Here is a 24,885-nt window from a genome sequence, read left to right on the forward strand (position 1 = left end):
CAGACTTGGGGCCATGCACGCCGATGGCCAGGCAGTTGGCAAAGTGCCCTGCAGAGGGGCAGTGAGTATCCCCAGAGGAGGGGGGGCCTCCAGCAGGTCTGGCCGTTGGAGGAGGAAACCCGGGCCTTCTGCAACTGCAGTGGCAGCAGGAAGCCATCCCAGTGCACCTGCTTCCTCTAGGCTGGCCTGGCCAGCAGTGGCCGCACGCTTGGCTACTTTCTGTTCCGCCCTGGGCGGGGGGAGGGCTCTCGCTGGAGGCTGGACCAAAGGGGCCAGGGTGTCCCTGCCAAGCTCTTCTCCCCTTTCTTCTCTGGCAGCATGGCCTTTAGGCCACTCCCTGCAGAGCCCCCCATTCCTCCCAAGCGGCTCTGTATAAAGCTTATTCCAGTCATGGGTGGGTGGAGGAGTAGGCCATCTCTGGAAACCCCAGCTTTCTACCCAAACTGTTGCTCTGGCAGGTGATGTCATGGAAGGACAGTGGCACAGGGGAACCGAGGGAGGTGGGGCCAGGGCTTCCTTCCATCTCCTAACATGAGCCTCTGACGTTCTTGCTGGAGGACAGACCTGGGCATAAGTCCCAATCAGCCCCTCGCTGCTATGAGACCTTGGGCAGGTCATTTCTTTTTTTTAAAAAATATATTTATTTATTTATTTGATTGCACTGGGTCTTAGTTGCAGCAGGCGGGCTCCTTAGTTGTGGCATGTGAACTCTTAGTTGCGGCATGCATATGGGATCTAGTTCCCTGACCAGGGACCGAACCTGGGCCCCCTGAAATAGGAGCACAGAGTCTTATCCACTGTGCCACCAGGGAAGTCCCTAGGGCAGGTCATTTCTGAGCCTCCTTTTGCTCCTTTGTAAAGTAGGAATCATACTAGTATCTACTTCAGAGGGATGTTGTGAGGATTAAACGAGATAATGCACGTAAAGCGTTCAGCACAGTACCTGGCACTTAGTACATGCTCAAGCAAGGCTGACTGTTCTTACTGTCATTTCTTCCCTGCACCTTCATCCTCCTCCACATCCTTAGATTAGTCGGTGCTAGGCTAGGACTGGCAGGGATAGGGTCAAGTGGGAAATCCCTTCTGTGTTCGAATGGGAAAGGGGAGAGAGGAGGATGCCATGAGAAGCCCGGAGCGTGTGTGCGAGCTGGTAGAGGGAAGAGCTGCCACGTTCCCTTGGCCACAGGCAGCAGCATCTTCTCTTCCCCTAGGCAGTCTTTCTCAGGGTGTCCACTGTCCTCGGGGGCTTGCAGTGGGTGGACATCTGGCATGGATGTCCGCGATACATTTGTCCAGGCTGAGCGCTCCATGCCTGAGGGGTGCCTGGTGGTTGGAACAATCCTCCTGGGGGCCTTTGTGCACCTGTACCCTCCTGTGAGGGGCACAGGATGATAAGTGAAGGGTGGATGGTCCTTGCTCATGATGCAGAGGGTAAAACCCAGCCTGACCCAGACCCCTGAGCCTTGGAAGCCTTCAGGGCTGAGGGTAGATGGGTCCCTCAGCACATTTCTTGGATTTCTCCTCTTTGAGAACAAATGCTTTTAGCTATTATCTCCTCTGCTTTTTCTTTTTCACTGACTGTTTAGCCATCTTTATAATAGAAATAAATAGTAAGTAACAAATACATAACAAAATAAATACCAAATGTCTCTATTATGTCCAATTTGCACAATTTACAAGATTGTTACCATCACCGTTTGCTTTCTATTTAGGTGTTAGTTTTTTTTTTTTTTTGAATCACGTTCTTTTAGGAGGAGTTTTCCATATGGTTACATTGTCCACATATTTGTTAGTTTAAATGGCAACACAACAGTGTATTGTACTGAAGTAACATAGTTTACCTAACCCCTCCCTAACTCTAGGGAGTTAATTATTTCCAATTTAGGGCTATTATAGACAGTGCATTTTTGTATTGGTCTGTGGAGGTTTTCTTTCTCTTCCTTTCTTTAAGTCAGCTCGTTGCTTATACATTCCTGAAGATAGGACAGCCAGGCCAGAGGATGATGCATTTCATGGCTATTGTTGGCTCCAGGAAGAGCTACTAAGCAATTTCAGAGTGTCCTGCCCTCCCTTCATCCCCATGGCAATTGGGTTTACTATCTACTTCTTGTTGCCAAATTTAGAGATTATACCTCCCTTGTTTTCCCCACCTCCCTGGGAATCAGGATCGACAAGTCTTACTCTCCATAGTTTACAGCTGACAGAAGAGACCAGATGGGAATAAGAGGTTTGTACCGAGAACCCCCACTGCAGGACCGTCAGGCAGCAAACATTTATTTAGTGCCCACAGTATGATGAGTAAAACAGAGTCCTGCCTGTAAGGAAATCACAGTCCGGGGAGTGTTATAGACACACAAACAGCCCCCCAAGATCCATCCTGGGTGTGAATCCCAGTGCTGCCACTTACCAGCTGGGGGGCCCTCAGCAAGGTACTCGCCTTCTCAGTTTTCTTACCTAGAAAGTGGGTTTTTGTGAGGATTGGAATAGGAGACAGTGTAAAGCGCCTACCACTGTGCCAGATACCACAGTGAGTGTTTGGTGAGCGTTGGTTTCTCTTCCCTTCCCCGAAGAGAAGAGGCCAGAAGTGCCAGAGAGGGAGGAGGTGGTCAGAGCCTCAGAGAATGGCAGGGTCGTGGTCCCTTTGCAAGTCCAGAAGCTCAGTTTGGGCGCATTGAATGCTAGTAAGCTCCACACTATCAATCCATGCTGTGGCTGGACCCAGACCTGAACCTCAGCGCTGACGCAGATCTAACCAGAGTTGGCTACGAAGGATGACTCAGCCCCTCTGACCCTGCCTAACATAGCAGAAAAGGTGGGCCTCCAAGGGAGCAGCACAGGCTTGCAGTCAGAGCCACTTGGGTTCAAATCCCAGCTCCATCACTTACCAGCTTTGTGACTTAATCTCTTTCTGAGTCTTTCTCCTCATCAGTAAAGTGGGAATAATAATAATTCCCATGTCATGAGGCTGTCATAAGATTTACATACGAAAATATACGTTAAATATTTTTACGGGGCCCATCTCATTTTAGGTGTTCCATACTCAGTAATTAATGTTGCTGGAAATGTCTGAACTCTCCAGAGATAGAACAGGTCAGGGAAGAGACGCTTTGGCTTCCAAGCACCCTTGCTGAGAACCATAAGCTCTCAGCTCTGGAGGTGACTGTGCCAGAGATATGGCCACCATCTTTGGGACTGTGTTCCTTACCTGTTCTGTATTGGATAAAGATAGGTTATTCTTTTTTTTTTTTTTTTTTTTTGCTGTACGTGGGCCTCTCACTGTTGTGGCCCCCGCCCGCTGCGGAACACCAGCTCCAGATGCGCAGGCTCAGCGGCCATGGCTCACGGGCCCAGCCGCTCCACGGCATGTGAGATCTTCCCGGACTGGGGCACGAACCGGTGTCCCCTGCATCGGCAGGCGGACTCTCAACCACTGCGCCACCAGGGAAGCCCCAAAGATAGGTTATTCTTTTTTTTAAAAAATAAATTTATTTATTTATTTATTTATGGCTGTGTTGGGTCTTCGTTTCTGTGCGAGGGCTCTCTCCAGTTGTGGCAAGCGGGGGCCACTCTTCATCGCGGCGCGCGGGCCTCTCACTGTCGTGGCCTCTCTTGTTGTGGAGCACAGGCTCCAGACACGCAGGCCCAGTAGTTGTGGCTCGCGGGCTTAGTTGCTCCGCAGCATGTGGGATCCTCCCAGACCAGGGTTCGAACCCGTGTCCCCTGCATTGGCAGGCAAACTCTCAACCACTGCGCCACCAGGGAAGCCCGATAGGTTATTTTTGATCCTAAGCAAATCTTAGTTAAAATCTAGTGATAAGGAAGAGAGGAGAAAGATCCAGGCAATTTTGCACAGAAGCCACAGAGAGAATTTCCTCCAGGGAAAAACCCACGTTTGCGTTCAGAGCGATGCTCATCAGGAACAGCTGACGCAGAGGAACAGGCCCAGGTGTGAACGGCCTGGTGTCCTTATAGCCGGAGGCTGATGGGCTCCTCTCTGGACACACAGGAGAACTGGAGCAGGACATCAAAGAACGAATGAGTTAATTAAACAAACAAACAAACAAACTTGGGGCTTCCCTGGTGGCGCAGTGGTTGAGAGTCCACCTGCCAATGCAGGGGACACGGGTTCGAGCCCTGGTCTGGGAGGATCCCACATGCCGCGGAGCGGCTGGGCCCGTGAGCCACAGCTACTGAGCCTGCGCGTCTGGAGCCTGTGCTTCGCAACAAAAGAGGCCGTGATAGTGAGAGGCCCGCGCACCGCGATGAAGAGTGGCCCCCGCTCGCCACAACTAGAGAAAGCCCTCGCACAGAAACGAAGACCCAACACAGCAAAAATAAATTAATTAATTAATAGACTCCTACCCCCAACATCTTAAAAAAACAAACACAAACAAACAAACTTAAAGCCTAGCATATGAACTGGATAATAGGATAGAAACATCAACAAAGCAAATTTAAAGTAATTCACTGAAAACAAAACATTCTCTGTTTTTTCGCTATTCATTCAGGATAAGTAAGAATAAGAATGAACCAGTTTTTTAACTCCACTGACTTGAACGGATTCTTGAGATGAAGCCTCTCCCTGGGCTGAGGCCAATTCTGCCTGTTGAATTTCAAGAGGACCCGCTGTAGTTTCTAACCCCCAGACGGGGCAGCTGTGCAGTTCTCCAGGCCTCTTGCCCCTGGCAGGTGCTGGTGAGTTGCAGGTAAAAGGCAAAGCCACAGGAGTCCTAGAGCAGCTTCCTTAATCCCCTCCTGGCTCCCAGGCCTGCAGCTTTGGTTCACTGAATTCAGGGCTTGCGTGCCTCTCACCACCCACCCAGCCTCCTAGGGTGCCAGACCTGGAAGGGACTTTAACCATTACCTGGACTAGTCCATCCCCTAATTCCACAGAGAGGTCCAGAGAGGTGAAGTGGCTTATTCAAGGGCGCACAGCTTCCAAGGGCTGTGTCGATGTTCTGTACCCGACCTTGCATTCTCTTGTTTCTGATATTTTATTCCTTACTCCTTCTCTGACCTTTTGAGCTTTGTCATCCTTCCCCCTCCACTTCATCCCTCCTTTCCCCTGTTGCCCACAGTCTTTGTCCCGGCAGGTCCTGGCCTTTAGGAAGACTCCAAGTCCCTGAGAGACCCTGCCCCCCATTTCTTCTCTGGCCCAGAGTGCAGGCTACTTTCGGCACCATGGCCTTTTCATCAAGGTTCGCCTTCTGGGAGCAAAAGGAAAGTTGTATTTCAAAACTCTTTATGCTTTTCTTATGTGCTTGGCATGGTGTGTGCAGGCAGGAGACTGGCTTGTGGGAGCGGGAGCTTTGGAAGCTAGAAACGGGTTGGGGCATGTGTGTGTATTTGGGGGCCGAGGAGAATGACCAGGGGGTCCATGAACTCACTCTTCTGTCTGGATGGGCTCCTGCGCTGAGCCATGCTCCTCCCCTGAGCTCCACCTCTGGTGAGCCGAGCTGCCTTTTGTCCCACTGGTGCCCCTCCAAATTAACCCCTCACACCCTTCCCACTGCCGCTGCTCTGACTCACCCCTGGGAATGTGAGCTGCTATGAAGGGGCCGCTGGGAATGGCTTTGGCTCTGAGGCCTCAGAACTGGGTCTCCCCGAGTCTGGGGGCTGTGATGGGTAGGGGGAGAGGAGCCAAGAGAGGGGAACCAGGCCAGTTGGCCACCTGGGGCCAGAGGGTGATTCAGGCTGCAGACCTGGGCGTGCCTTTGTGCTGTGCACAGTCCCCAGCTGGGCAATGACCTACAACAGACAGAACCCTTCGGGTGGGGGAGGGACAGTGAGTCAGCCTCGGGCTAAATCCAGAGCTGAGCTCAGAGCTAGGTCTGGTGTCCCAGACACTTCAGGGGGCAGCCGCTGTTTGCCTCAGTGCCTCGCCACTGGGGGAAGACCCTTGAGGTCCCAAGCTTGAGCCACTGGAAGGAGGACAGATTTGGAGCTGCTGAAGGACACGGAGTGGACTTGGAATCTGGGCCATCCCTGAGCCCTAGCTAACAGCACTGTGTGCAGTAATGAGTGTGTCTGGGTGTGAACACTTGCTGTCCCTCTAACCTGTGGGTCTGGGAGCTAATGCACGGTGTGATGGTGCGGGGGGCTGGGCAGTGATGGGCATTTGTAGGGGCAGCAGGTGCCGACCTAGACTCTCCCACTCCTCTTCCTTTCCTCTCCATCAGCCCCTCCCTTCCTTTTCTCTGTTCCAATCCTAATTTCTAAAGTCGTGGAGTCCACTCTGATGAATAATCGCCATTTTCCCTCTGTCCGTGGCACTGTGTACTAACATTGAAACTTGAGCCCATTGTAAAAAGCTCTATGGGCTATTAGCTTTAAAACTGCAGCGGCCATCATGCTGGTCAGTGCCCCAGGCACTGCTAATTAGAGGTCAAAACTAGCCATGGACCCTGGTTGCAAATGGAGAGTCCCCCCAGGTGGATGATTAAAATGATTTTGGATGAGTTTCTGAGGATCTCTTCCATTAGGAATCAAGGACACCTTCCCATGCTCCTGCCCCTGTGCTGGGAAGGAGTCACGCTGAGGATGGGGTAGGGCTGGTGGCAGACCTGTCTTTCTCCTACAGTCCTAAGTGACTGGGGAAAGAAGAGAAATAAAATCCACGAGGACTGCCTGAGCTTTCGGAGGAAGAGATGCTGGGCAGGGGGAGGGGAGAAGGCTCTCCCAGACTTGGGGCCTGGTCCTCTGGGTCTGTTCTGAGCCAGGCTCTGAGCTGAAAGAACCATCAGAGTGGCCATATTGTCTGTCCTTTTTCCGGATATATTAGGGTCTCTGCCCTTGGCCCCTGACTCTACTCGTCCCCTCTGACTTGGGCCAACCAGCTCCTGGGCTGGGCACAAACCCCAGAGCCCAGGCATCTTTCCTTCCTCCACGCTCCACCCCGATCCTTGGGGTTGCCTCCCTCAGCTGCATGGTTGGCAGAGTTTTGTGGGTCTGAGGTTGGGAAGATATCTGGCCTCCTGAATCCCCGCCTCTGCCCGACTTCCTGCCTCCAGCCAGAGCTCAGCGCTCTGGTTGGGAAGGCACGCAGGCTCTGTGCTAGGGGAAATCATACGGACCTAGAAGCAAGCCTGAGCCAGCCTGATAGGGGCCACCTATTACCCCACACTGAGCTCTGCTGGCCCAGCCGGCCCCCCACGCTGGGGTCATTCCCTCCTCCTCAGTCCCTAGGTCAGGGAGGCTCTTGTTCAGACCACTTCCTGTCTGAGCTGGGAATGGCTCTTGTAGTTTAGCCGGAGTTGAATTAGCTGGATCTTTCTCTCCACCCTGTAACCAAGGCCATGAGGTCGCTCTCATGGGTGGACCTCTTCAGGCAGCCTAGGTGGGTCACGTGGCTGGTCACTGAGGGCAAAGGGTACTTGGCTTTAAACCACCCCCCGAGAGACTTCATTCTTGAAGCTGTCACTGGACAGTTTTGACCCCAGGATAGGATATCTGTTGCTCACGTCCATAGGCCCAGGACTCCTAAGCACTCAGGAGCTCAGCCTCTCAGAGAGCGCGACTGCCTGGATGTTTTCCTTCTGTGCTTTTCGTGCTGGGTCTGCCCACCCTGACCTCTGACCTGCAAAGTGACTTCTTTGTCTGCTCCCTCAGGTTAAAGAGGAGGACAAAACCCTGCCGAAGCCTGGTCCTCCTGCCAAGGAGGAAGGGGCTGTAAGTGCTTCTCCTAGACCCGTGTGTGTGTGTGTGTGTGTGTGTGTGTGTGTGTGTGTGTGAGTGTGTGTGTGTGTGTGTGTGTGAGAGAGAGAGAGAGAGAGAGAGAGAGAGTCCACAAGCCCAGGCCTAGTCTGGGAGGCAGTTCCACGGAGCAGGCAGGCACGGCAGGGTTTCCCTTCCCGTGTGGGGTGGCTAGAGGGAATTCCAGTAAAGTGACAGAAAGTGTAGCATGTGTGATGCCCACCTGGTGCGTGTGAAGGAGATGGCAATGCCAAGGCATGTTGGGGACCTGTCCCTAAGCCCCCTCTTTAGTTCCTACCCATAGTTCTGGTTTCCTGAACTCTTTGGGGCTGGAGAGGCTTAGGCGGACAAGTGAGAGCTCAGCTGTTGGGATGCTTCGTCCTGCTCCGGGTGGCACAAGCCAAGGGCGGGGAGGGATTTCACCGCAGCTGCTGCTGTCTCTTCCCAAGACCCTGTCAGCTGCTCAGCGCGGGTGACCTAGAGGCAGGCTCCAGCCGTGCAGTGCCACTACCCGCCCCACCAAGTCATTCTGCCTTGGGATAGAGACCCTGAATAAAGTTGGACACTTTTAAGGCAAGAGAGGGGACACAGTTCTAGAACAGCCAGGTCCAGAGATGTGTAGTTAGGAGAGGGCTGCTGTTGATCTAGGGGGCAGGAGTGCCCAGGGCTCGGGAACAGAGCTGGATCACAAAACACATCTGTACTTCGTTACCCCACATGGTGCCTGCCCCCCGCCCCCGACACACACCCCTTCCTTGAGTGGAGGTTTGATTAGCCAGGTGTTACGGCTTCCACCTGACCTGTAAGCACTGCTGCAAGGTCAGGGTGACTTCAAGGGGATATGTTTGAGATTTGTGAGGGAGGGGCCTTGGAGAATGCCGGATTTGGGGGGGAAATTATGTGTAAAGTGCTTAGAAGACTGCCTGGCACATAATAAGCTCCGTTTAAGTGTTAGCAGTTACTATCATCATCATCATTGTCATTGTCATCATGAGCTTCAGTTAGAAGGCATGGGAGGAAAGCCAGAAGTGGGGGTCAGGGAGTGAGGCCCAGCAGCTGGGGCCACGGCAGCTCTGCAGGGCCCTGACATGCCACTGAACACTCTTGGCCCAAGAGGTTGAGGAAGAGGCTCCTTCAAGGCCTCCCTTTCGCACCCCTGCAGCAGGGCCACCCCTGTACCTGAGGCCTGGGCTGAGGTCGTTTGGCTCAGCTCTGCTCAGGACGTGGGTCTCTGTCCACACGGCAGCCAGAGGTCTGTGCACTCTGTGAGCGCCCTCCTGCATTTCAACAGAGATGGCAGCCAGGTACACCCTAGAACCAAGGTCACTGTTTGGGGAACGAGGACTCAAGCACAGCTCATTAGTGGCAGGGCACTGCCTGACCAGCAAGGAGCCCCTAGGTTGACCTGGCTCTCCCAGGCAATGTGGCTTGGCTTTGCAGGAAACTGCCCTGCCATTAGCCAGCCCGAGCCTGCCCAGTGGTGGTCCCTCGGGACCGCAGACAGTCCTCACCAGGCAGAGTGTGCCAGCATCTTCAGTGGACTCCTGGGTGCCCAGAGGCTGGCTGAGCCTAGACAGAGTGGAGCTGTGGTCGCCTGGGTGCTTAACCCTTTGAGAGCTGCAGCTGCCCCCCCTACTCCTGCCATTCCACGTGCACACACTCTGGGAGCTAGGAGGCCTCCAGCCCTTGAGGGGTTTGCACAAGGAAAACTGCAGGGAGACTGGCAGAAAGCAGGCTGAGGTGGAAGCTTCCTGGGCCAGCACTGGGTTTCTGCAGCTCTGGAGAGTGTGGGTGAGGGGTAGACAGTGGCCTCAACCCAGAGGAGTGGGGAGGGAGGAGGCTTGGCATGTCTGCGGGCCAAGAATTACTTCCTAACTACGGTTTTCATTGGGATGGGCAGGCTCTGGGTCTGACTACAGAGGAAGCTGGGTGATAGAAGGACCAGGGACCACAAAGGCAGGAAGCCCCAGAGTTAGGCCCAGGATTGATGGTAGGAATTGGTGTCTGACCTCGCCATGCTCCGTCTCTGCTGTGTTTGGGCTATGAGGGAGCGGGCTTCCTGGGATCCAGGCTTAGTTGCTGTCCTGACATAAGCCAGTAACTCTGGGGTACCTCATGGGCCTCTGGGCACCCTGTGCTGGCCTCTCACCGCTCCTTGCTAAGCCTGGAGATAGACGGCAGGTGACCTACTGTGCTTTATGGGAGAGAGAAGCCAAACTCTTCGATGCAGTTGTTCTATCTGGAAGGTGGAAAGGGGGCTTCCTGGGGCGGCCTCTTGGAGCTTGTGTTGTTTGTTGGATGAATGGAAGGTCTGTTCCACGACTAGATGTGAGGTCACACCTCTTACTTCCTCTACGTGGGGCGGGCAGGGACACGGGCTGATGCTAACGTCTCCCTGTATTTGTGTGACTGTAGCTAGAGGGCAGCTCAAAGGGCAGCAGTGGCCCATCTAAGAGTCCTCAGCCTTCCACCAGCCCTGTACCCTCAGAGGCTCCCCAGAGAGCCAAGAGCCCTGCATCCACACTCGCCATGAACGGCCCGAGGACTGCCTCAGTGGAAGGCCCCGGCGAGGAGGCCCAGGGCCTGTCCCGGAAGAGGGTGGCGAATGCAGTGAGGAAGGTGGTGAGCAAGGTGCTGCCTGGTGAGGAACCTGGGAGCGCCAAGGAGCCTGCGGGCAGAGGGGTCAAATCTCCTGAGCACCCAGCTCGAGGCAGGAAGGGAGAAAAGGCAGCCCCTCCCGCTCCCCCTGCTCGGCCTAAGTCCGAAGCAGAGAAGGAGGCCGCCAAGGATGAGCTCTCCGCGGGCCTGCGGAGCCTGATGTCTCGGGGCAGGGGCAAGGACCACAGGCCGCGTGGCAGGCAGTCTCCCGGGAAGGGAGAGAAGCCCTCCAGCCAGGAGCCGGGCTCCTCGGGGAAACCAGTCTCCCCAGAGACGGTGGACGCCTCAGAGAAGCTAGGCTCCCCAGCCCAGCCGGAAGAGCTGGCGGACCCAGGCTCCGCCGACCCGAACCTCAAGTCGAACCTCACTGGATTGCGACAGAACAAGTCACCAGCCCCTGACGTGCAGCAGGAGGTACCTGAGTGTGTCACTAACCTCTTACCCTCCCTCACCACCCTCACCTGAGGACTGGCAGCCAGCTTTCCCGAGGCTCTTCCACAAGCCCCGCATGACGGCGAAGCTGGGCCCGGGCCACGTGCCGATGGCAGGGGCTGCATGGCTTTCCTTCACCGAATGCCAGAACCCAGGGGACCTGTTAACTGCATGCTGCTGCTCTTCCACACTTGCGAGGGAGTTGGGGCCTGGCCCCCAGCTACATGGTATCAGCTTGAGGCCCCAGATCCCAAGTCGAGGATCAGAGTCTTAGCAGATCAGTGAGAGGGTAGAAAGATACAATTTCTGGGGTCAGGTGGCCTGTGCCCACATCCCATCCCCAGCCACTCACTCCTGTGGGACCTCAGCATCGCTGAGCCTTCATCTGTCGAGTGGGGTTCACATAGGTCTACCATCCCTCCTCTGAAGCCCCTGGGCCAGAAGTATTTTGGAAATTAGTGATTTTTGTATTTGAGACTGTCATGCAATGTACGTAATGAGCAGCAACTCATGACCAAACACATTAATATTTCCACCGGGAAAGTTATGAATGTTCATGCTGCGGAGGGTGAGGGGGATTAAACAGTCAGGTTTTGCCACCAAAACAGTTACGAAAAATCTTTTGTTTTGGAGAGCTTTTTGGATTTTAGAATTGCAAATAAGGGATAATACCTACTTTGTAGGGTTGCTATGAAGATTAGAAAGGATACAGGGAATGAATGCTCTGAGCCTAATCCCTGGTGTGGTGGGTGCTCCGTAACTGGTAGCATCCATAGTGATGCTGGTAACAGGGCTTACTGATACCATCGTCGCCGTCACTACTTCTTCAGGCCTGGCCAGCTGTCCCTCTGGCAGCAGGACTCTTGAGGAGCTCTGGGCCTGGGTGGCAAAGGAGCACAGTGCGTCCCCTTGGTATCTGCCGTCCTATCTGTCCACAAAGTGCCCTCTGGGTGGGACAGGAGGCTGAGAGGCACAGGGGAGGGCCAAGGACGATCTGTCCAGCCCTTTCCCTTGGAAGGTGATGCCTGCTTGGCTGGTCCTTGGGTTGGGGGGCATTTCTCTTCAAGCTTTCCCGTTTTGTGGACCCTTCTGGGGCCTCAGGAGTTGGGTGGGTGGGTGAGTGGAGCGATGCATCAAGTTTCACGACTGCCTCTCTGTGCTCCTGCGTGCTCCTTCTGGCTGAAAGGGGACAGTCGGGAGAAGTGGGGCAGGGTACCACCTAAAGACCTGTCCTGTCTCCCAGGCCCTAGAGGCCCTCCTCTCTGCCTGCTGCCTGCTAGGATTCCTAAGGTCTCAGACTTGCCTTGCTCCCCGTCCCATTCTTCCCGGGCTTTGTAGAACTCAGAAAAGAGCAGGCGGCAGCTTCCCTCGCCCCTCCTGGCCCACTCTGCATCAGGGGAGTGACCTCCTGGCACACAGGAGTTGGCAGGGGCGTTTTGGTGTGAGGTGAACCACTGGCCCCTAAGAAGAACCTCCAAGGAGCCAGAGAGCATCATGCGCCCGTTTCCTGGGCCGGCTGCCTTCCCTCTGGCTCCCTGTCCCTCCACCTCTCACTCAGGTGGAGTTGGGGCTGAGATGGGCCCCAACCTGGAGTTCAGCCACCTGTCGCCTGGGCCCAGGGCAGGGGCCAGAGGATGCGTGTGAGAACGGGCTGTCCTGGTGCTGGAATGGTTAAAGTGGTGGGAAGAATTAACCCTAGAACCCCCAGGCACCTGTTTTTATTCTCATCTGAGAGCTTAAAAACTCAAATTGGTACCTGGCTTGCCTCCCTGACCCTATTCCACTAACCCACGGGGGTCCCAGTGGCTTCCTGAGCTAGAAGGTTGGTGTGCTGTGGCCCCAATTCCCCAGGCCGGGACTAATAGTGGTTTGACCTGTAGGCAGGAGCTGCCCCCGAGGTCCAGCTGACCCCCGTGGAGGAGGCCCACCAGCGGCTTGAGAGGATCTTCACAGCTCCTGTAATGCCGCCTCTCACGTGTGGTTCCCAGTCCCTGGTCTCCTCTTGGCTGGGGCTGCTGGCCAGACTGTGTGTGTCTGTGTGTGTAGGCCCACCTGACAATGGAAGTGTGGCTCCCTGGAGGCCTGGGGGCCCTCACATGGGCTTCCCATTGGAAGAAATGAGAGAAGGGCACTGTGGAGGGTCTGAGCACAGTGAGGCCTGTTCCTCCAGGGAACCTGTGGGAGGGACCCCTCTGGCTGGAGATCCAGCCCCTTTCTCTGGCCCCAGTCTCTCGCCCCAGAGGGCATATCTTGGTGCCAGGGCCTGGTGGGTGCGAGGCAGGGAGAAGACACTCCCCTTTCTTGATGCCCTGGCTCTCCAGACCCAGGTGGGGCCTGTTAGCTCCTTGCCCATTTCTAACAGGCAAGGTCCAAGGCCTGGCTGACTCCTCTTCCTCTCCAGAAAGGCCTTTAAGTAACCAGACAAAGATGGGGAGGTCGAGGCTGGCCACCGGGTCTGTCCACAGTCCCCTGGTTCTTGGGCAGTTGGCAGGTGGACCTGCATGGGTGCTACCTCTGCTTGCCATGGGGTGGGAGTGGTGCAGGGGTGCAGTGGGAGTCTGAGGAAGGAGTCCTAGACTTGGGGCTGCTGGTGGTCCTGTTTGATGAGCTAGGCAGGGGTGACAGCTCTGAAGGGCCACCCTTGGCCTGGGGAGTGGCACCCTTGGGTGTGTGTCTGGAGGCCAGGGGCAGCTGGTGGCTACAGGGGAGCTGGGCTGGGAAATGCCCTGGAGATAAGGCCAGAGGCTCCCAGGGGTCCCAGGCCCTGGGTGTGGTGAGGTGGTCTGGCCTGGCAACACAGAAGAGGAGGGTAATTCAGAATGGACTGGATGGCCAGCCCAGGAGGGCCTGTAGCCTGAGGCAGAGAGGCTCGCTCCTGCCGCAGGGAGTGACTTATCAGAGCATCTCCTCTGAGGAGTCTGATGGTACCAAGTGTTTCTTCACCAAGCAGGGCCTCTCCTTCCTGGCCTGGCCTCTCCTTGACTAGGTACAATGTACCTGCCGGGCCAGCCCTCCTACCATCCACGTCCTGGTGCTACGCCCCTCTCCCCTCCACTTGGCCCGGGGTGCTTGCTGAAGGGGACATGCCAACGGTCTGCTTGTCTTCACCCCTCTTCCTCTCTCTCTCTTCTTTGCTTGCTGCTGGTAGCTGGACCCTGAGGCCGCCTCTCCTGCCCACAGCCAGGTAGGGTACTCCTGCCCCCCTCAAGAGCCCTCCGCTTCCTCTGGTGACCACCCGCCACCCCCGGCCTGTACCTCGGCTGGCGTCTGTGCCCGGGCCTTGTGCTGGAGTGTAAGGCCCCTTTCCCCTTCTGGCTCCCACCTCACGTGGTATCTGGGGGGGACCCCTGGGGGAGGCAGTGCCAGGAGCTGGACATGGGGCAGCTCTGTGTCAGGCCCTGGAGGAGTGTCTAGACCGAGGGTCGCCACTCAGTTTGGCCTCTGTGGCGCATGGTTCTTAGCCACAGAAGCCCAAGGGCCTGGCCAGAGTTTTGGTTTCTAGGTGTTTCAATTCTGCTCTCTCTGGGTAGAGAAAGCTGGAGAGGCTGAACCCCTACCAGCCCTACCCCCACCCCCTCCCCTCTCTGAAGCCTGAAGATGCGCATCCTCTCTCTCCCCCTGCTGGCCAATATGGGAACCTGTCTTCAGGTTAGTTCTAAAGGAACTAGCTGGAGGCCATGGTCCTTTGATGTCACCTTATTCATCAGTCTCCAAACCCTGGACCCGTACAACATGCCCATTCAAGACAAAGGTTTCACCTGTCTCATGATTTGAAAAAAAAAAAAAAGAAGTAATTTTGTTTGATAAAGTTAATTTTTTCAAATATAAAGAACCAGCCTTTTTTGGATGTCTTCACTTAAAAGGTTGACAGCCCCATAGTGATCCTCCTATTTGAGGGGTAATTTCACTGGCCCATGATATGCAAAGTCTGGAGACTGCTGTGTAAATCAGCCTTCTGACTCTATAGCCCAGAAGGGCTGTCAGTGAGGGAGAGGGAGTTATCTGAAGCCAGAGTCCAACCTGGGAGTAGAACCCAGATCTTTTTTCTTTCAGCTCCAGGAAATGTAACAAATAACGTATTTGTTATTATTGTTTCTTGTCCTTTCCAATCCCTCACCCAGGGGGTCAGTGTCACAGAGCAGTGTCTACACCTTGGCCCCAGGTTGGTTTCCTGAGGGTGGGGGACCCTAGGAGACTAACTGTACCTCGCAGCTGGGGATCCCCAGAGAGTTGGGGGGGTAGAGCTAGCTTGGGGGCTGCTCAAGTTGGGGGTGACCATCCACCCACCAAAGGACACTGGATGCCCCTGCTGCCCCATTGCCCACATGACAAAAGGAGCCTGATGGGCCATGGGGGCCAGGCCCCGCTCCTGTTTGCCCAGCTCCCCCAGGCACCATTGCTGACCAGCTCAGGTCTCTTAGGGGTGCCAAGTTTGGCAGCCCTACACCCTGACATTGCCCGTGAATGCTTCTTCCTGGTCGGTGACCACCTGGGCTTCCGGGGGCTCCCAGCCCCTTTATACCCATTCCCGTGCCCATCCCGGTGGCACGCAAGTCTCTTCCTGTATTTGACAGAGCGCTGCTACCCCTGCCCCTGCCTCTCGTCCCTGGCCATGCTGCCTCATGCCCCTGTATGGCCTTAGCACGTCCCCATGGGTCTGTGCTCCTCCTGAGGAGGCACGGAGGGGGAGCAGGGGGGCTAGCATGTGCCTCTGGGCACTGCTCCTGCCCAGGAGAGCATCCTCTGGAGGGAAGACCAGGGTCAAGGCTAGGACTCACCCATCATTTTGCACTGAAGTCCTGGGAAGACATTCTCAGATCTTGAGGAAATGCCCTTTCCCAGCTTGGTGAAGGAGGGCCTGTTAGGTGGATGAATGGAGAAGCCAGGCCTGTAAGGTCACAGCAACTGTGGCCCAGGGTGAGGGCTGGAGGCTCGGGATACTGATCTTACAGTCTTTGCAGGGAGGGAGCAAGAGGGTGGCTGGTGATTTGCTCTCCTGGGATCTGCTCTCTCCTAGGCACATACTCCATGTGTCCCTGTCTTTCCAGACCCTCAGGGCTGTCAGGGTCCCTAGCTCTGTGTCCTTGTCCTCAGGGCTCCTCAGGGCCACCCGCCACCAGCTCCTGGCTTCCCCACCTTCTTCCTTTGATATCTCTGATGTCTCCCGTTCTGTGTCTGCCACCCACCTGTCCCCCTCGCCCAGTGGCTCGTCCGAAAGCCCTTCCCCTCACATGTCTCCTCTCTCCTGCTGTCCTTGTCTGCTTTCCAGAACAGGGTCTGACTATTCTTCCCCTCCCTCTGATAGGTGAAGACAGAAGAGCAGATCGCAGCTGAGGAGGCCTGGTATGAGACAGAGAGGGTGTGGCTGGTCCATAAGGATGGCTTCTCACTGGGTGAGTCTGGGGAGACCCAGGGCCTGGGCCTCTCTGGTTTCAGGGCTGGGTGGTGGGTGGGCCTCTGGGTCTGGAGAGGCCTGAGCAAGGAGAGGCGGGTGATACAGTGGGGAGAAGGCAGGACCACGAAGGGCCCAAAGAGGGCTGCCACGGCTTCCCGGGCCCATGTCTGTCTGTCTGTCCCTGCTCTGTAGCCACTCAGCTCAAATCCGAGGAGCTCAGCTTGCCCGAGGGGAAGGTGCGCGTGAAGCTAGACCATGATGGAGCCATCCTGGATGTGGACGAGGATGACGTGGAGAAGGTTTGCAGGAGGCTGGTGGAGGGCACAGGAGGTGGGCCAGGCTGGGCAGGCCGTCCGCTGGCAGAGCAGACTGGATCTGTTCCTCAGTGCCCGCCCGCCTGTCCTGTCACACAGGCTAATGCTCCTTCCTGTGACCGTCTGGAGGATCTGGCCTCGCTGGTGTACCTCAATGAGTCCAGCGTCCTGCACACGCTGCGCCAGCGCTATGGCGCCAGCCTGCTGCACACGTACGCCGGCCCCAGCCTGCTGGTCCTCAGCCCCCGGGGGGCCCCCGCTGTGTACTCGGAGAAGGTGCAGCCCCCCTCAGCTACCGTGTGGCCCCACAGACCGCCCCCCCAACCCCTACCCCCTGCCCACTTTCCCCGACTGTACCCCTTCCCCTTGGCATCCCACGGGGCTCCCGTCCACTCTCACAGTGGCCTTGGGAAGAGGAGTCATTTCAAGGGGTGGGGACAAAAGGCCCTCCCCCGACCTCTCACAGAGGCCAGGACTTGGCTGGTATCTGCATTTCCATGCATGACCTTAGCCTCAGAACCTTCTGGCTCCCCTGGAGTGAAAAGCCCAGAAAGATGTGGGCCTTGGGGGTGAGGGCTGTCCGTGTGGAGCCGGCTAAGAGCGCCCATCCCTTCCTTCCGTCCCTCTCGCGCCCAAGGTGATGCACATGTTCAAGGGGTGTCGGCGGGAGGACATGGCCCCCCACATCTATGCCGTGGCCCAGACCGCATACAGGGCGATGCTGATGAGCCGTCAGGACCAGTCCATCATCCTCCTGGGCAGTAGTGGCAGTGGCAAGACCACCAGCTGTCAGCATCTGGTGCAATATTTGGCCACCATCGCAGGCACCAGTGGGAATAAGGTGTTTTCTGGTGAGGCAGGGGCAACCGGGGAAACAGAATGGGCTGGAGAGGGGTGTGGGGGTGGAGGCCCCGCCGAGGTGCCAACTCTTCTTCTCCCTGGCCTCTCCGTGTCCACAAAACCCCGCGATCCTCAGCAGTCTGGTGGTCTAAGTCACTGAGCCTTCGGGTGCTGGAGGAGCAGCCATGGGCTGGGCCTCCCATTCTCCCTGGGCCTCTGGAGCCTGTGGCTGGGGGCAAGCTGCCCGTGGCTTTCCTGATGGGCCCTGGGCCTGTCTTCTGCAGTGGACAAGTGGCAGGCTCTGTACACCCTCCTGGAAGCCTTTGGGAACAGCCCCACCATCATGAACGGCAACGCCACCCGCTTCTCCCAGATCCTCTCCCTGGACTTTGACCAAGCCGGCCAGGTGGCCTCAGCCTCCATTCAGGTGAGGGGACACCCAGGATAGTAAGAGATTGGCTGCCTGATTTCACACCCTAGAAATCAGACTCTCTCCTGCACCTCCTTTTCCTGGGATTCTTCCCTAACGAGATGGACCCTGGGCCTGGCAGGGCTGGCCTACTTTGCCCTGAGCCTCCACATTCTGCTCCACTGTGCCTCCTGCCCTGCATGGGGCACGGCTCAGCTTCCTGCCCATCCTGGGGTTGCCCGCACCCTAGCTGGGGCCCTGGCCCCTGCTCAGGGGTTTCTCTCAGGCTGATTCACTGACAGGCAGGGCTGGCCTGTCAGTAAAGTAAGGCCCAGCTGAGGCTGATTCGCTTCCATGCTAATGAAGTATCTCACCACAAAGTGTCCAGCTCCCCAAGAAGACTGTGCCTGGAGGCTGGGCGGGGTGGCAGGGCCTGTGTTCTTCCCTGGCTCTGGTGTCTGCCCCAGGTTTGACCATGAGGTGAGCACCTGGAGAATCAGATGCAGCCACTCGCTCCCATGGGCCTGGTTCTTTCTGGTGTGGGTGGGAGAAGCTTGACCTGGCACTGCCTCCTTGCCTACATACCCTCTATGCTGTGCCACAGACGATGCTTCTGGAGAAGCTGCGTGTGGCACGACGCCCAGCCGGTGAGGCCACATTCAATATCTTCTACTACCTGCTGGCCTGTGGGGATGGCACCCTCAGGTGAGATGGGACAGAGAGAACAAGGAGGGTGCTCTGGGCTCCCACCCACTGACAGCTCCTGGGCTTTGCCACTTGATTGCATCCCGTGCCGGTTGTTTATTTCGTGCCTGCCATGTGTTAGGCTCTGAGCTAGGCCCTGGGGATGGCGAGATGAATGAGCCATAGGCCCTGCCCAGCGGGAGCTCCCTGGCCCCAGGCATGGGGGACCTGGCTATATGTGAGGGGCACCATTGACCCTTCAGCGTTCCCAGGGCCTAGCTAGGATCTGTGCTCCTGGGAAGCCAGATCTGGAGAGGAAAGCACACCGAGATGCAGGTGCTCAGAGGCTTGCCCGCAGTTACACAGCTAGTATGGGGCTAAGCAGGTGTTTGAGTCCACACAGGGGCCAAAAAACCAAGCCTTTTCCAGTGCCCTCCATGCTGGCCTCCCTGCATCCACGTTGGCTCCTCCGCCAGGCTCTTCCCTTTAGACCTTCGGGCTTGCTGTCTGTGTCCACTGAGAAGAGGATAAATGATAACGCTGAGCAAGCAGCCCAGGGCACTATTGTCTTGAGCTCTCCTTGTCACTGAGGGCACGGTCTCAGTCCTGGCTGGACTCACCCTTCGGGCGGTTTCCCTGCTCCCTTCCAGGGGTCTGTCTGGACACTCTCACCAGGGCCTTCTGTGACCTGTCCTAGGGAGGCCAGTGCTCTGGCCTGGTGTCCAGGCCAATTAGGAAAGGCCATAGCAGCTGGCCTGACAGGAGGGCATGATGGGCAGACAGGCCTGAGTCTGGAAGCGGAGTCTCTGTCTCCAGCCTGGCAGGGAGCTGGACTTGGCATGGGGACCAAGCACTGTGCTGACGCCTCGTTTGTACCCCCAGGACAGAGCTCCACTTGAACCACTTGGCAGAGAACAATGTGTTTGGGATTGTACCACTGGCCAAGGTGAGGGGCCTATGGGGACGGGTTGGCAGCCCTGGGCCTTGGGGTCGGAGAAGCTTGGAATGGCCTGGAGTGCCTCATGGGAATAGCAGGAGCCCAGCCCAGGCTGGGCGGCTCTACTCTAGCTTGGCCGCCCTGATGGTCCAGCAACATGGGAGATACCAGAGGGACAGCCCCTCTGAGATCTGGTGCCAGTGTGCCCGTCTGTCGCTGCAGCCTGAGGAGAAGCAGAAGGCGGCTCAGCAGTTCAGCAAGCTCCAGACGGCCATGAAGGTGCTGGGCATCTCCCCCGACGAGCAGAAAGCCTGCTGGCTCATCCTGGCTGCCATCTACCACCTGGGGGCTGCAGGCGCCACCAAAGGTAACGGGCAGTGGATCCCAACAGCCTAGCGGGTCACCGGGGAGAGCTTGTGGGGGCCCAGTCCACTCCCAGTTTGTCCTGGCCCAGCACAGACTCACCTGTTATCAGACACCCCTCTTTGGCTTGTGCCTCTTCCCCGTCCCCTTCATCAGAGCAGAAGTCTCCAAACCCCTGGAGAAGCGTCTCTGCCAAGGATGGCCAAAGGCCCGGACTGAGGTGGCAGTGACTGGGAGCGCTGTGAAGAGCAGGGGGCTTGGGGGTTTGGAGGCTGAGGGGAAAGAGAAGGGCACTAACTCAGAGCAGTCCCCCTGGAATAACTCTCCTTCTTGTTCCCTTTCTGACAGAGGCCCCCGAGGAGCAAGCGGGTAACTGACCTTGACCCCGTCCTGGGGTGTAGGGGCCACCTTGCCCCCTCTTGGTGCTTGCCCTGGGCTCTCTCTAGGGGCTGGGCTTGTTCTATCATAGCAGAGGACACTGGCCTGGGAGAAGCCCCAGGGTTGAGGGTGGAGAGGGTGCTTACTGGCAGTGGGGCTTCTCAGAGTCCCAGGAATAGCTGTTTCTACCTGTTTTGCGTTCAGATCCTGGAATCTCTCAGGATGCCCTCCATGGGGCTTACGTGGGGAAGGGTGTGTTGCTTCCTGGGGCTTCCCAAGGCCAGTTTTCCCTCAATCTTCCCTTCTCTCCACTGGTTTGGTAGTAGGTGCCTCTTTCTCTTGCATGTCAGGGTAGAGGCCACTAGGGGGCAGCAGGCACCGTGGTATTGAATGGGCTGCAGCTTCAGCGTCAGTGCTCGGGGTCTTGTGAAGGGCTGGAGCTTGGTCTGGCTTGGAAGAGCTCCTTTGCCTTCCTCTGAGATTACATTGATGGTCAGGTGCTCTGAGCTCCTCTTCACCCCTTTCTCCTCCAGTCTGGGGAAAGGGATGCTGCTTCTGAACAGCACCTTGGGCATCGGCTTCATCTTCCTCTGGGATATGAAGGGCCCCAGGCTGTCAGCAGGAGTGAGGAACTGCTGGTGGGTGGGAGGGTGGGTGGATGCATGGAGGAACATGCGTCTGGGTGTTAGGTTCCTTGTGATCCCAGCAGGTTACATCCCTGCCAAAGAGGAAGCAGGCTCTGAGTTAAGGAAGTTGTCTCCACACTTGTAGGTGGGCAGGTGGGTGGCTGTGTGGCTGTGCCTTGAGGAAGTTCTTTCGCTCCAAGGAGGTAACAGTGCAGGTTTCCTGTAACCCTACTCAGCGCTGACGGCAGGTGGAGAGCTCTGGGGGCGTCAGTGCGTGGACCTTGTTGAGCAGTGTCTGTTACCTCCTCAGAGCTTCCAGTATTTTCTGGGTTGCGGGGGAGGGTGTGTGCCCACGCATGTGTGATAGAAAGTCTTTGCAGGTCTCTTTCCTTGTGTGTCGGTGTGATCACATCCATAAACGTAATCCTTTGAGGCTGTGAATGTGTGCGTGCGTGTGTGTGTGTGTGTGTGTGTGTGTTTCTGAGTCTGAATGGGGTTGTGTTTTCTCTCCTGCTCATCTTCCCAAAGCCCCACCCCCACGGGCCCTTCCACTGGGCCTGGCAGGCTCAGCTGATGACTGTTTGCTAACATGCTGTTTTTCTTTGCATGCTGCATGCTGGTCCTTTGCCTTACAGAAGCTGCCGAAGGTAAAACCTTGTTTCTTGTTAGCTTTCCCTAATTGCCGCGATTAGACACGTGTTGGCTGAGGCGCGTCTGCCCGCGTGGGCTGTTCCCTCTCCCCTGCAGTTTTTGCTCGCCTCTCCACTGTTGGGCCACAGTGGATGTTTGCGGTCTCCCCTGGCGGACGCATTCGGGAGGGTCCTAATGCGTCCAAGGAAGGGGGAGACACCAGTGCTCTCCTGATACTCCCCCCAAGGCACAGGCAGTTCTTGTGTTCATCCTAGGTGGGCTGGCTCATGCTCTGTCCTTCCCCACGTTGGCGCCTGGAGCCAAGCCCTCTAAAGGGGTTTTTGCAGCCGATTGGGAGCCCTCTGGTGGCCGCAGTGTGGCGTTACCTCCTCTTTTAGGACCTGCTCGTTCTCTCCAACCCCAAGGGACACAGGAAGCACAGGCAGCTGCTGGCTCTCCCTGTTTTGCCTGAAGCCCTGCTGGTGTCATCAGGGCTCGTTTTTTTTCCCTCTGGAAGATGGCTGCTCCCTAGTGCTATGGGCGCAAGGGAGCTGAAGGGCACAGTGGTCAGCAAACAGTCTAAGGAGGAAGACCCGCCATGTCAGGTCCTTTTTTCTACCCCATAGCTGGGCGCAGGCAGTTTGCCCGCCACGAGTGGGCCCAGAAGGCTGCGTACCTGCTGGGCTGCAGCCTGGAAGAGCTCTCCTCGGCCATCTTCAAGCACCAGCACCAGGGCGGCACCCTGCAGCGCTCCACCTCCTTCCGCCAGGGCCCCGAGGAGAGCAGCCTGGGGGATGGCACAGGTACCCGAGCCCCTTGGCTGCTGGATGTGATCGGAGGCCTCTTCCTGGGCTCGTTGCCATCTCTGGGGTGGGCAAACTCCTGGGGTGAATAGATGCTCCCATTAGGGGGAGAGGCCCAGCCCCAGGGCCCCATGCTGCCTTGGCCTGGGTGGGTAGGGAGCACACCCAGGTGGGGAGTCCCAGGGACCTGGAGATAGAACTGACCCTCCTGCCCACAGGCCCCAAACTGAGTGCACTGGAGTGCTTGGAGGGCATGGCGTCCGGCCTCTACAGCGAGCTCTTCACGCTTCTCATCTCCCTGGTGAACAGGTGAGTGCCAGGCAGGGCCTAGGAGCTCTCATCTTGCTGCCTTGACAAAGGTGGGGTTGATGCCTTTGTGCTTGTGCGATTGCTGAGGCAGAGCCATCCTCCACCAGCAGGGGGCTCACTGTCCCTGCAGGCAGGAGAGGCCACTCCTCCCCACGGGTCCTGGGCACCTGCACGGGGGATGGGGATGGGGAAGGGGTGAGCTACCTGGGCACCGGGGGCACCGCCCTGGGCAGCTCTGACCCAGGCTCTCCCTGTGAAGGGCTCTCAAGTCCAGCCAGCACTCACTCTGCTCTATGATGATTGTGGACACTCCCGGCTTCCAGAACCCTGAGCAGGGTGGGTCGGCCCGCGGGGCCTCCTTTGAGGAGCTGTGCCACAACTACGCCCAGGACCGGCTGCAGAGGCTCTTCCATGAGCGCACCTTTGTGCAGGAGTTGGAAAGATACAAGGAGGTAGCACTTGACCTTGCCCCTGCCGCCTGACACCCCCCAGGCTCACCTTCTGGCCTTGGCACCCTCAGTGGTGGGGGGGAGGCATCTGTAGATGCAGCCAGGTACCCCCTTCCCTGCTGGCTGCTCCCTTCCCAGCCCTTTACCCTCTGACATTTATGTCCCCCGGTGGTCTCTGGAGCAGGACGCTTTTCCTGCCCAGGCTACATGCTTTCCTTATGGAGAGTTTGCTCTCCAAGAAGCCGAAGGTGCATTCAGGGTCCCTGGGAGCCCCTCTTTGCCCACCTTCAAGGCACCTGCCTAGGCCCTGTGAACTGCCACCGTGCAGTTCCTGCCTCCACGTGTGTCGGGCCTGGCCTTCCCTGTCTCCTGAGCTGTTGGGATGGTGACTGATTATTTAGCCCCCCTGCCCCCATAAAAGGGTGTCCTGGATGGATCTGGAAATCCTACCTCATGTGGAGGTGAGTTGAACGAGCTGGGAAGAATATTTATCTTGGGTGAGAGAAGATTCAGGAGGAAAATGACAGTTGTCTTCAAGTATTTCAAGGATGAGTGTGTGAAATCGAGAGTGGTCTTACTCCACGTAGCCTAATCAGCAGGTGGGAGTAACAGGAGTGTGTACGTGACTTTAGCTCGCTGTGAAAGGAGGTTAGGAGAAGGTTAGCTGTCCAAAGACACAACGCGGGGCTTCCCTGGTGGCGCAGTGGTTGAGAGTCCGCCTGCCGATGCAGGGGACATGGGTTCGTGCCCCGGTCCGGGAAGATCCCACATGCCGCGGAGCGGCTGGGCCCGTGAGCCATGGCCGCTGAGCCTGCGCATCCGGAGCCTGCGCTCCGCAATGGGAGAGGCCACAACAGTGAGAGGCCCGCGAACCACACACACACACAAAAAAGACACAACGCTGTGCCTTGAGAGGTGGTGAGCATCTGTCAGTCGGGCTGTTGGAGGGGAGCTCCTGCTCGGATGGGACATTGGACTTGCTGACCCCAGCGTCCCCACCTGGCCTGCTCATAGGGCTGCACCCCACACACGGCCCTGTGCTCACTACCTCCCCACCTTCCTAGGAGAACATCGAGCTGGCATTTGACGACTTGGAGCCAGCCACAGATGACTCTGTGGCCGCCGTGGACCAGGCCTCCCATCAGTCCCTGGTAGGAATTCCAGGGAGGGCCTGGGCTGGCCTTTTCTTGCCCTTCCCATTCCTCTCCCTTGGTAGAGCCCTCCCCATATGAGCTGCTGCTGGGTGGGGACGCTATGGGTTGGGGGGCCCAGCAGTCAGGCCCAGACACCAAGCGCTTTTGAGCTGTGTGCCCTTTCCCTTGGCTGTCAGCCAGTCTGGCCAGGAAGGTGGCACTTCCTTCTGCCCTGGTGCAGTGGGGAGCACCACCCCTGGGTGTCTGAGCTCAGGCCCTGTGCCAGCCGTGCCTCAAGTGTGTCTGCCAGGAGCCCTGTTACCACTTCCTCAGTGGAGAGGGCCTGTGGACCCAGAGGACATAGTCATCCCCTCCCATTGTCCCCAAGTAGAGGACCGGTGCAGCCTAGCAGAGCAGGGTGAGGAGGTGGCATTCACCCAAACACAGAAACAGTACCCAGATATAAAATGCCCACTGAGGGGCTGTGTGGGTGTGAGTCCTCACCCCTCAATCTGGGGATGGGCTTTGTCACCCTTTGGGCAAGCGTCTTGGGCACCTTGCTGCCTGGGGGACTGGCTGCCTGATGAGCACTTGGCATTTGGCAATTGTCTTCAATTAGGGAAGTTGCATAAGGCGCTTTATTGGAGAATTGGCATTTTTGCCAGGTTGCTGATCTCCCTCCTCTGCTTTGAGTCCCACCTCTCTCTCCCTCCTCCCTGCGGGAAGGCCCTGGCCCAGGGGGTGGGGCCCCGGGAGAGTGAGTGTCCCCCTGGGACAAGTGCTTAAAGTGCCCAAGTCCCACATCTCCCCAGGGAAGCTGGCTTTTCTTCCTG

At 57.0% G+C, this 24,885-nt stretch overlaps 1 protein-coding gene across 11 annotated transcripts in view; it reads left to right on the forward strand.

The window, feature by feature from the left end:
- The window catches only part of MYO18A (myosin XVIIIA), a 96,127-nt gene that overhangs the window by 35,088 nt on the left and 36,154 nt on the right, over positions 1 to 24,885 (forward strand). For 5 of the 11 annotated variants that reach the window (XM_060082193.1, XM_060082200.1, XM_060082199.1 and 2 more), the window contains exons 3-17: positions 10,108 to 10,764; positions 12,663 to 12,740; positions 13,931 to 13,966; positions 16,088 to 16,175; positions 16,370 to 16,476; positions 16,591 to 16,767; positions 17,129 to 17,342; positions 17,616 to 17,758; positions 18,345 to 18,445; positions 19,307 to 19,370; positions 19,584 to 19,728; positions 21,985 to 22,161; positions 22,380 to 22,470; positions 22,730 to 22,922; positions 23,984 to 24,070. In XM_060082193.1, the coding sequence (XP_059938176.1) occupies positions 10,108 to 10,764; positions 12,663 to 12,740; positions 13,931 to 13,966; positions 16,088 to 16,175; positions 16,370 to 16,476; positions 16,591 to 16,767; positions 17,129 to 17,342; positions 17,616 to 17,758; positions 18,345 to 18,445; positions 19,307 to 19,370; positions 19,584 to 19,728; positions 21,985 to 22,161; positions 22,380 to 22,470; positions 22,730 to 22,922; positions 23,984 to 24,070 (2,358 nt within the window). Of the gene's footprint in view, positions 1 to 6,315; positions 7,669 to 10,107; positions 10,765 to 12,662; positions 12,741 to 13,930; positions 13,967 to 16,087; positions 16,176 to 16,369; positions 16,477 to 16,590; positions 16,768 to 17,128; positions 17,343 to 17,615; positions 17,759 to 18,344; positions 18,446 to 19,306; positions 19,371 to 19,583; positions 19,729 to 21,984; positions 22,162 to 22,379; positions 22,471 to 22,729; positions 22,923 to 23,983; positions 24,071 to 24,885 lie in introns of those variants that run through there. The other 6 variants (XM_060082202.1, XM_060082204.1, XM_060082203.1 and 3 more) reach the window with 5 other exon arrangements.

Source organism: Mesoplodon densirostris, chromosome 18 (genome assembly GCF_025265405.1).
Source record: "Mesoplodon densirostris isolate mMesDen1 chromosome 18, mMesDen1 primary haplotype, whole genome shotgun sequence".
Taxonomy (NCBI): Eukaryota; Metazoa; Chordata; class Mammalia; order Artiodactyla; family Ziphiidae; genus Mesoplodon; species Mesoplodon densirostris.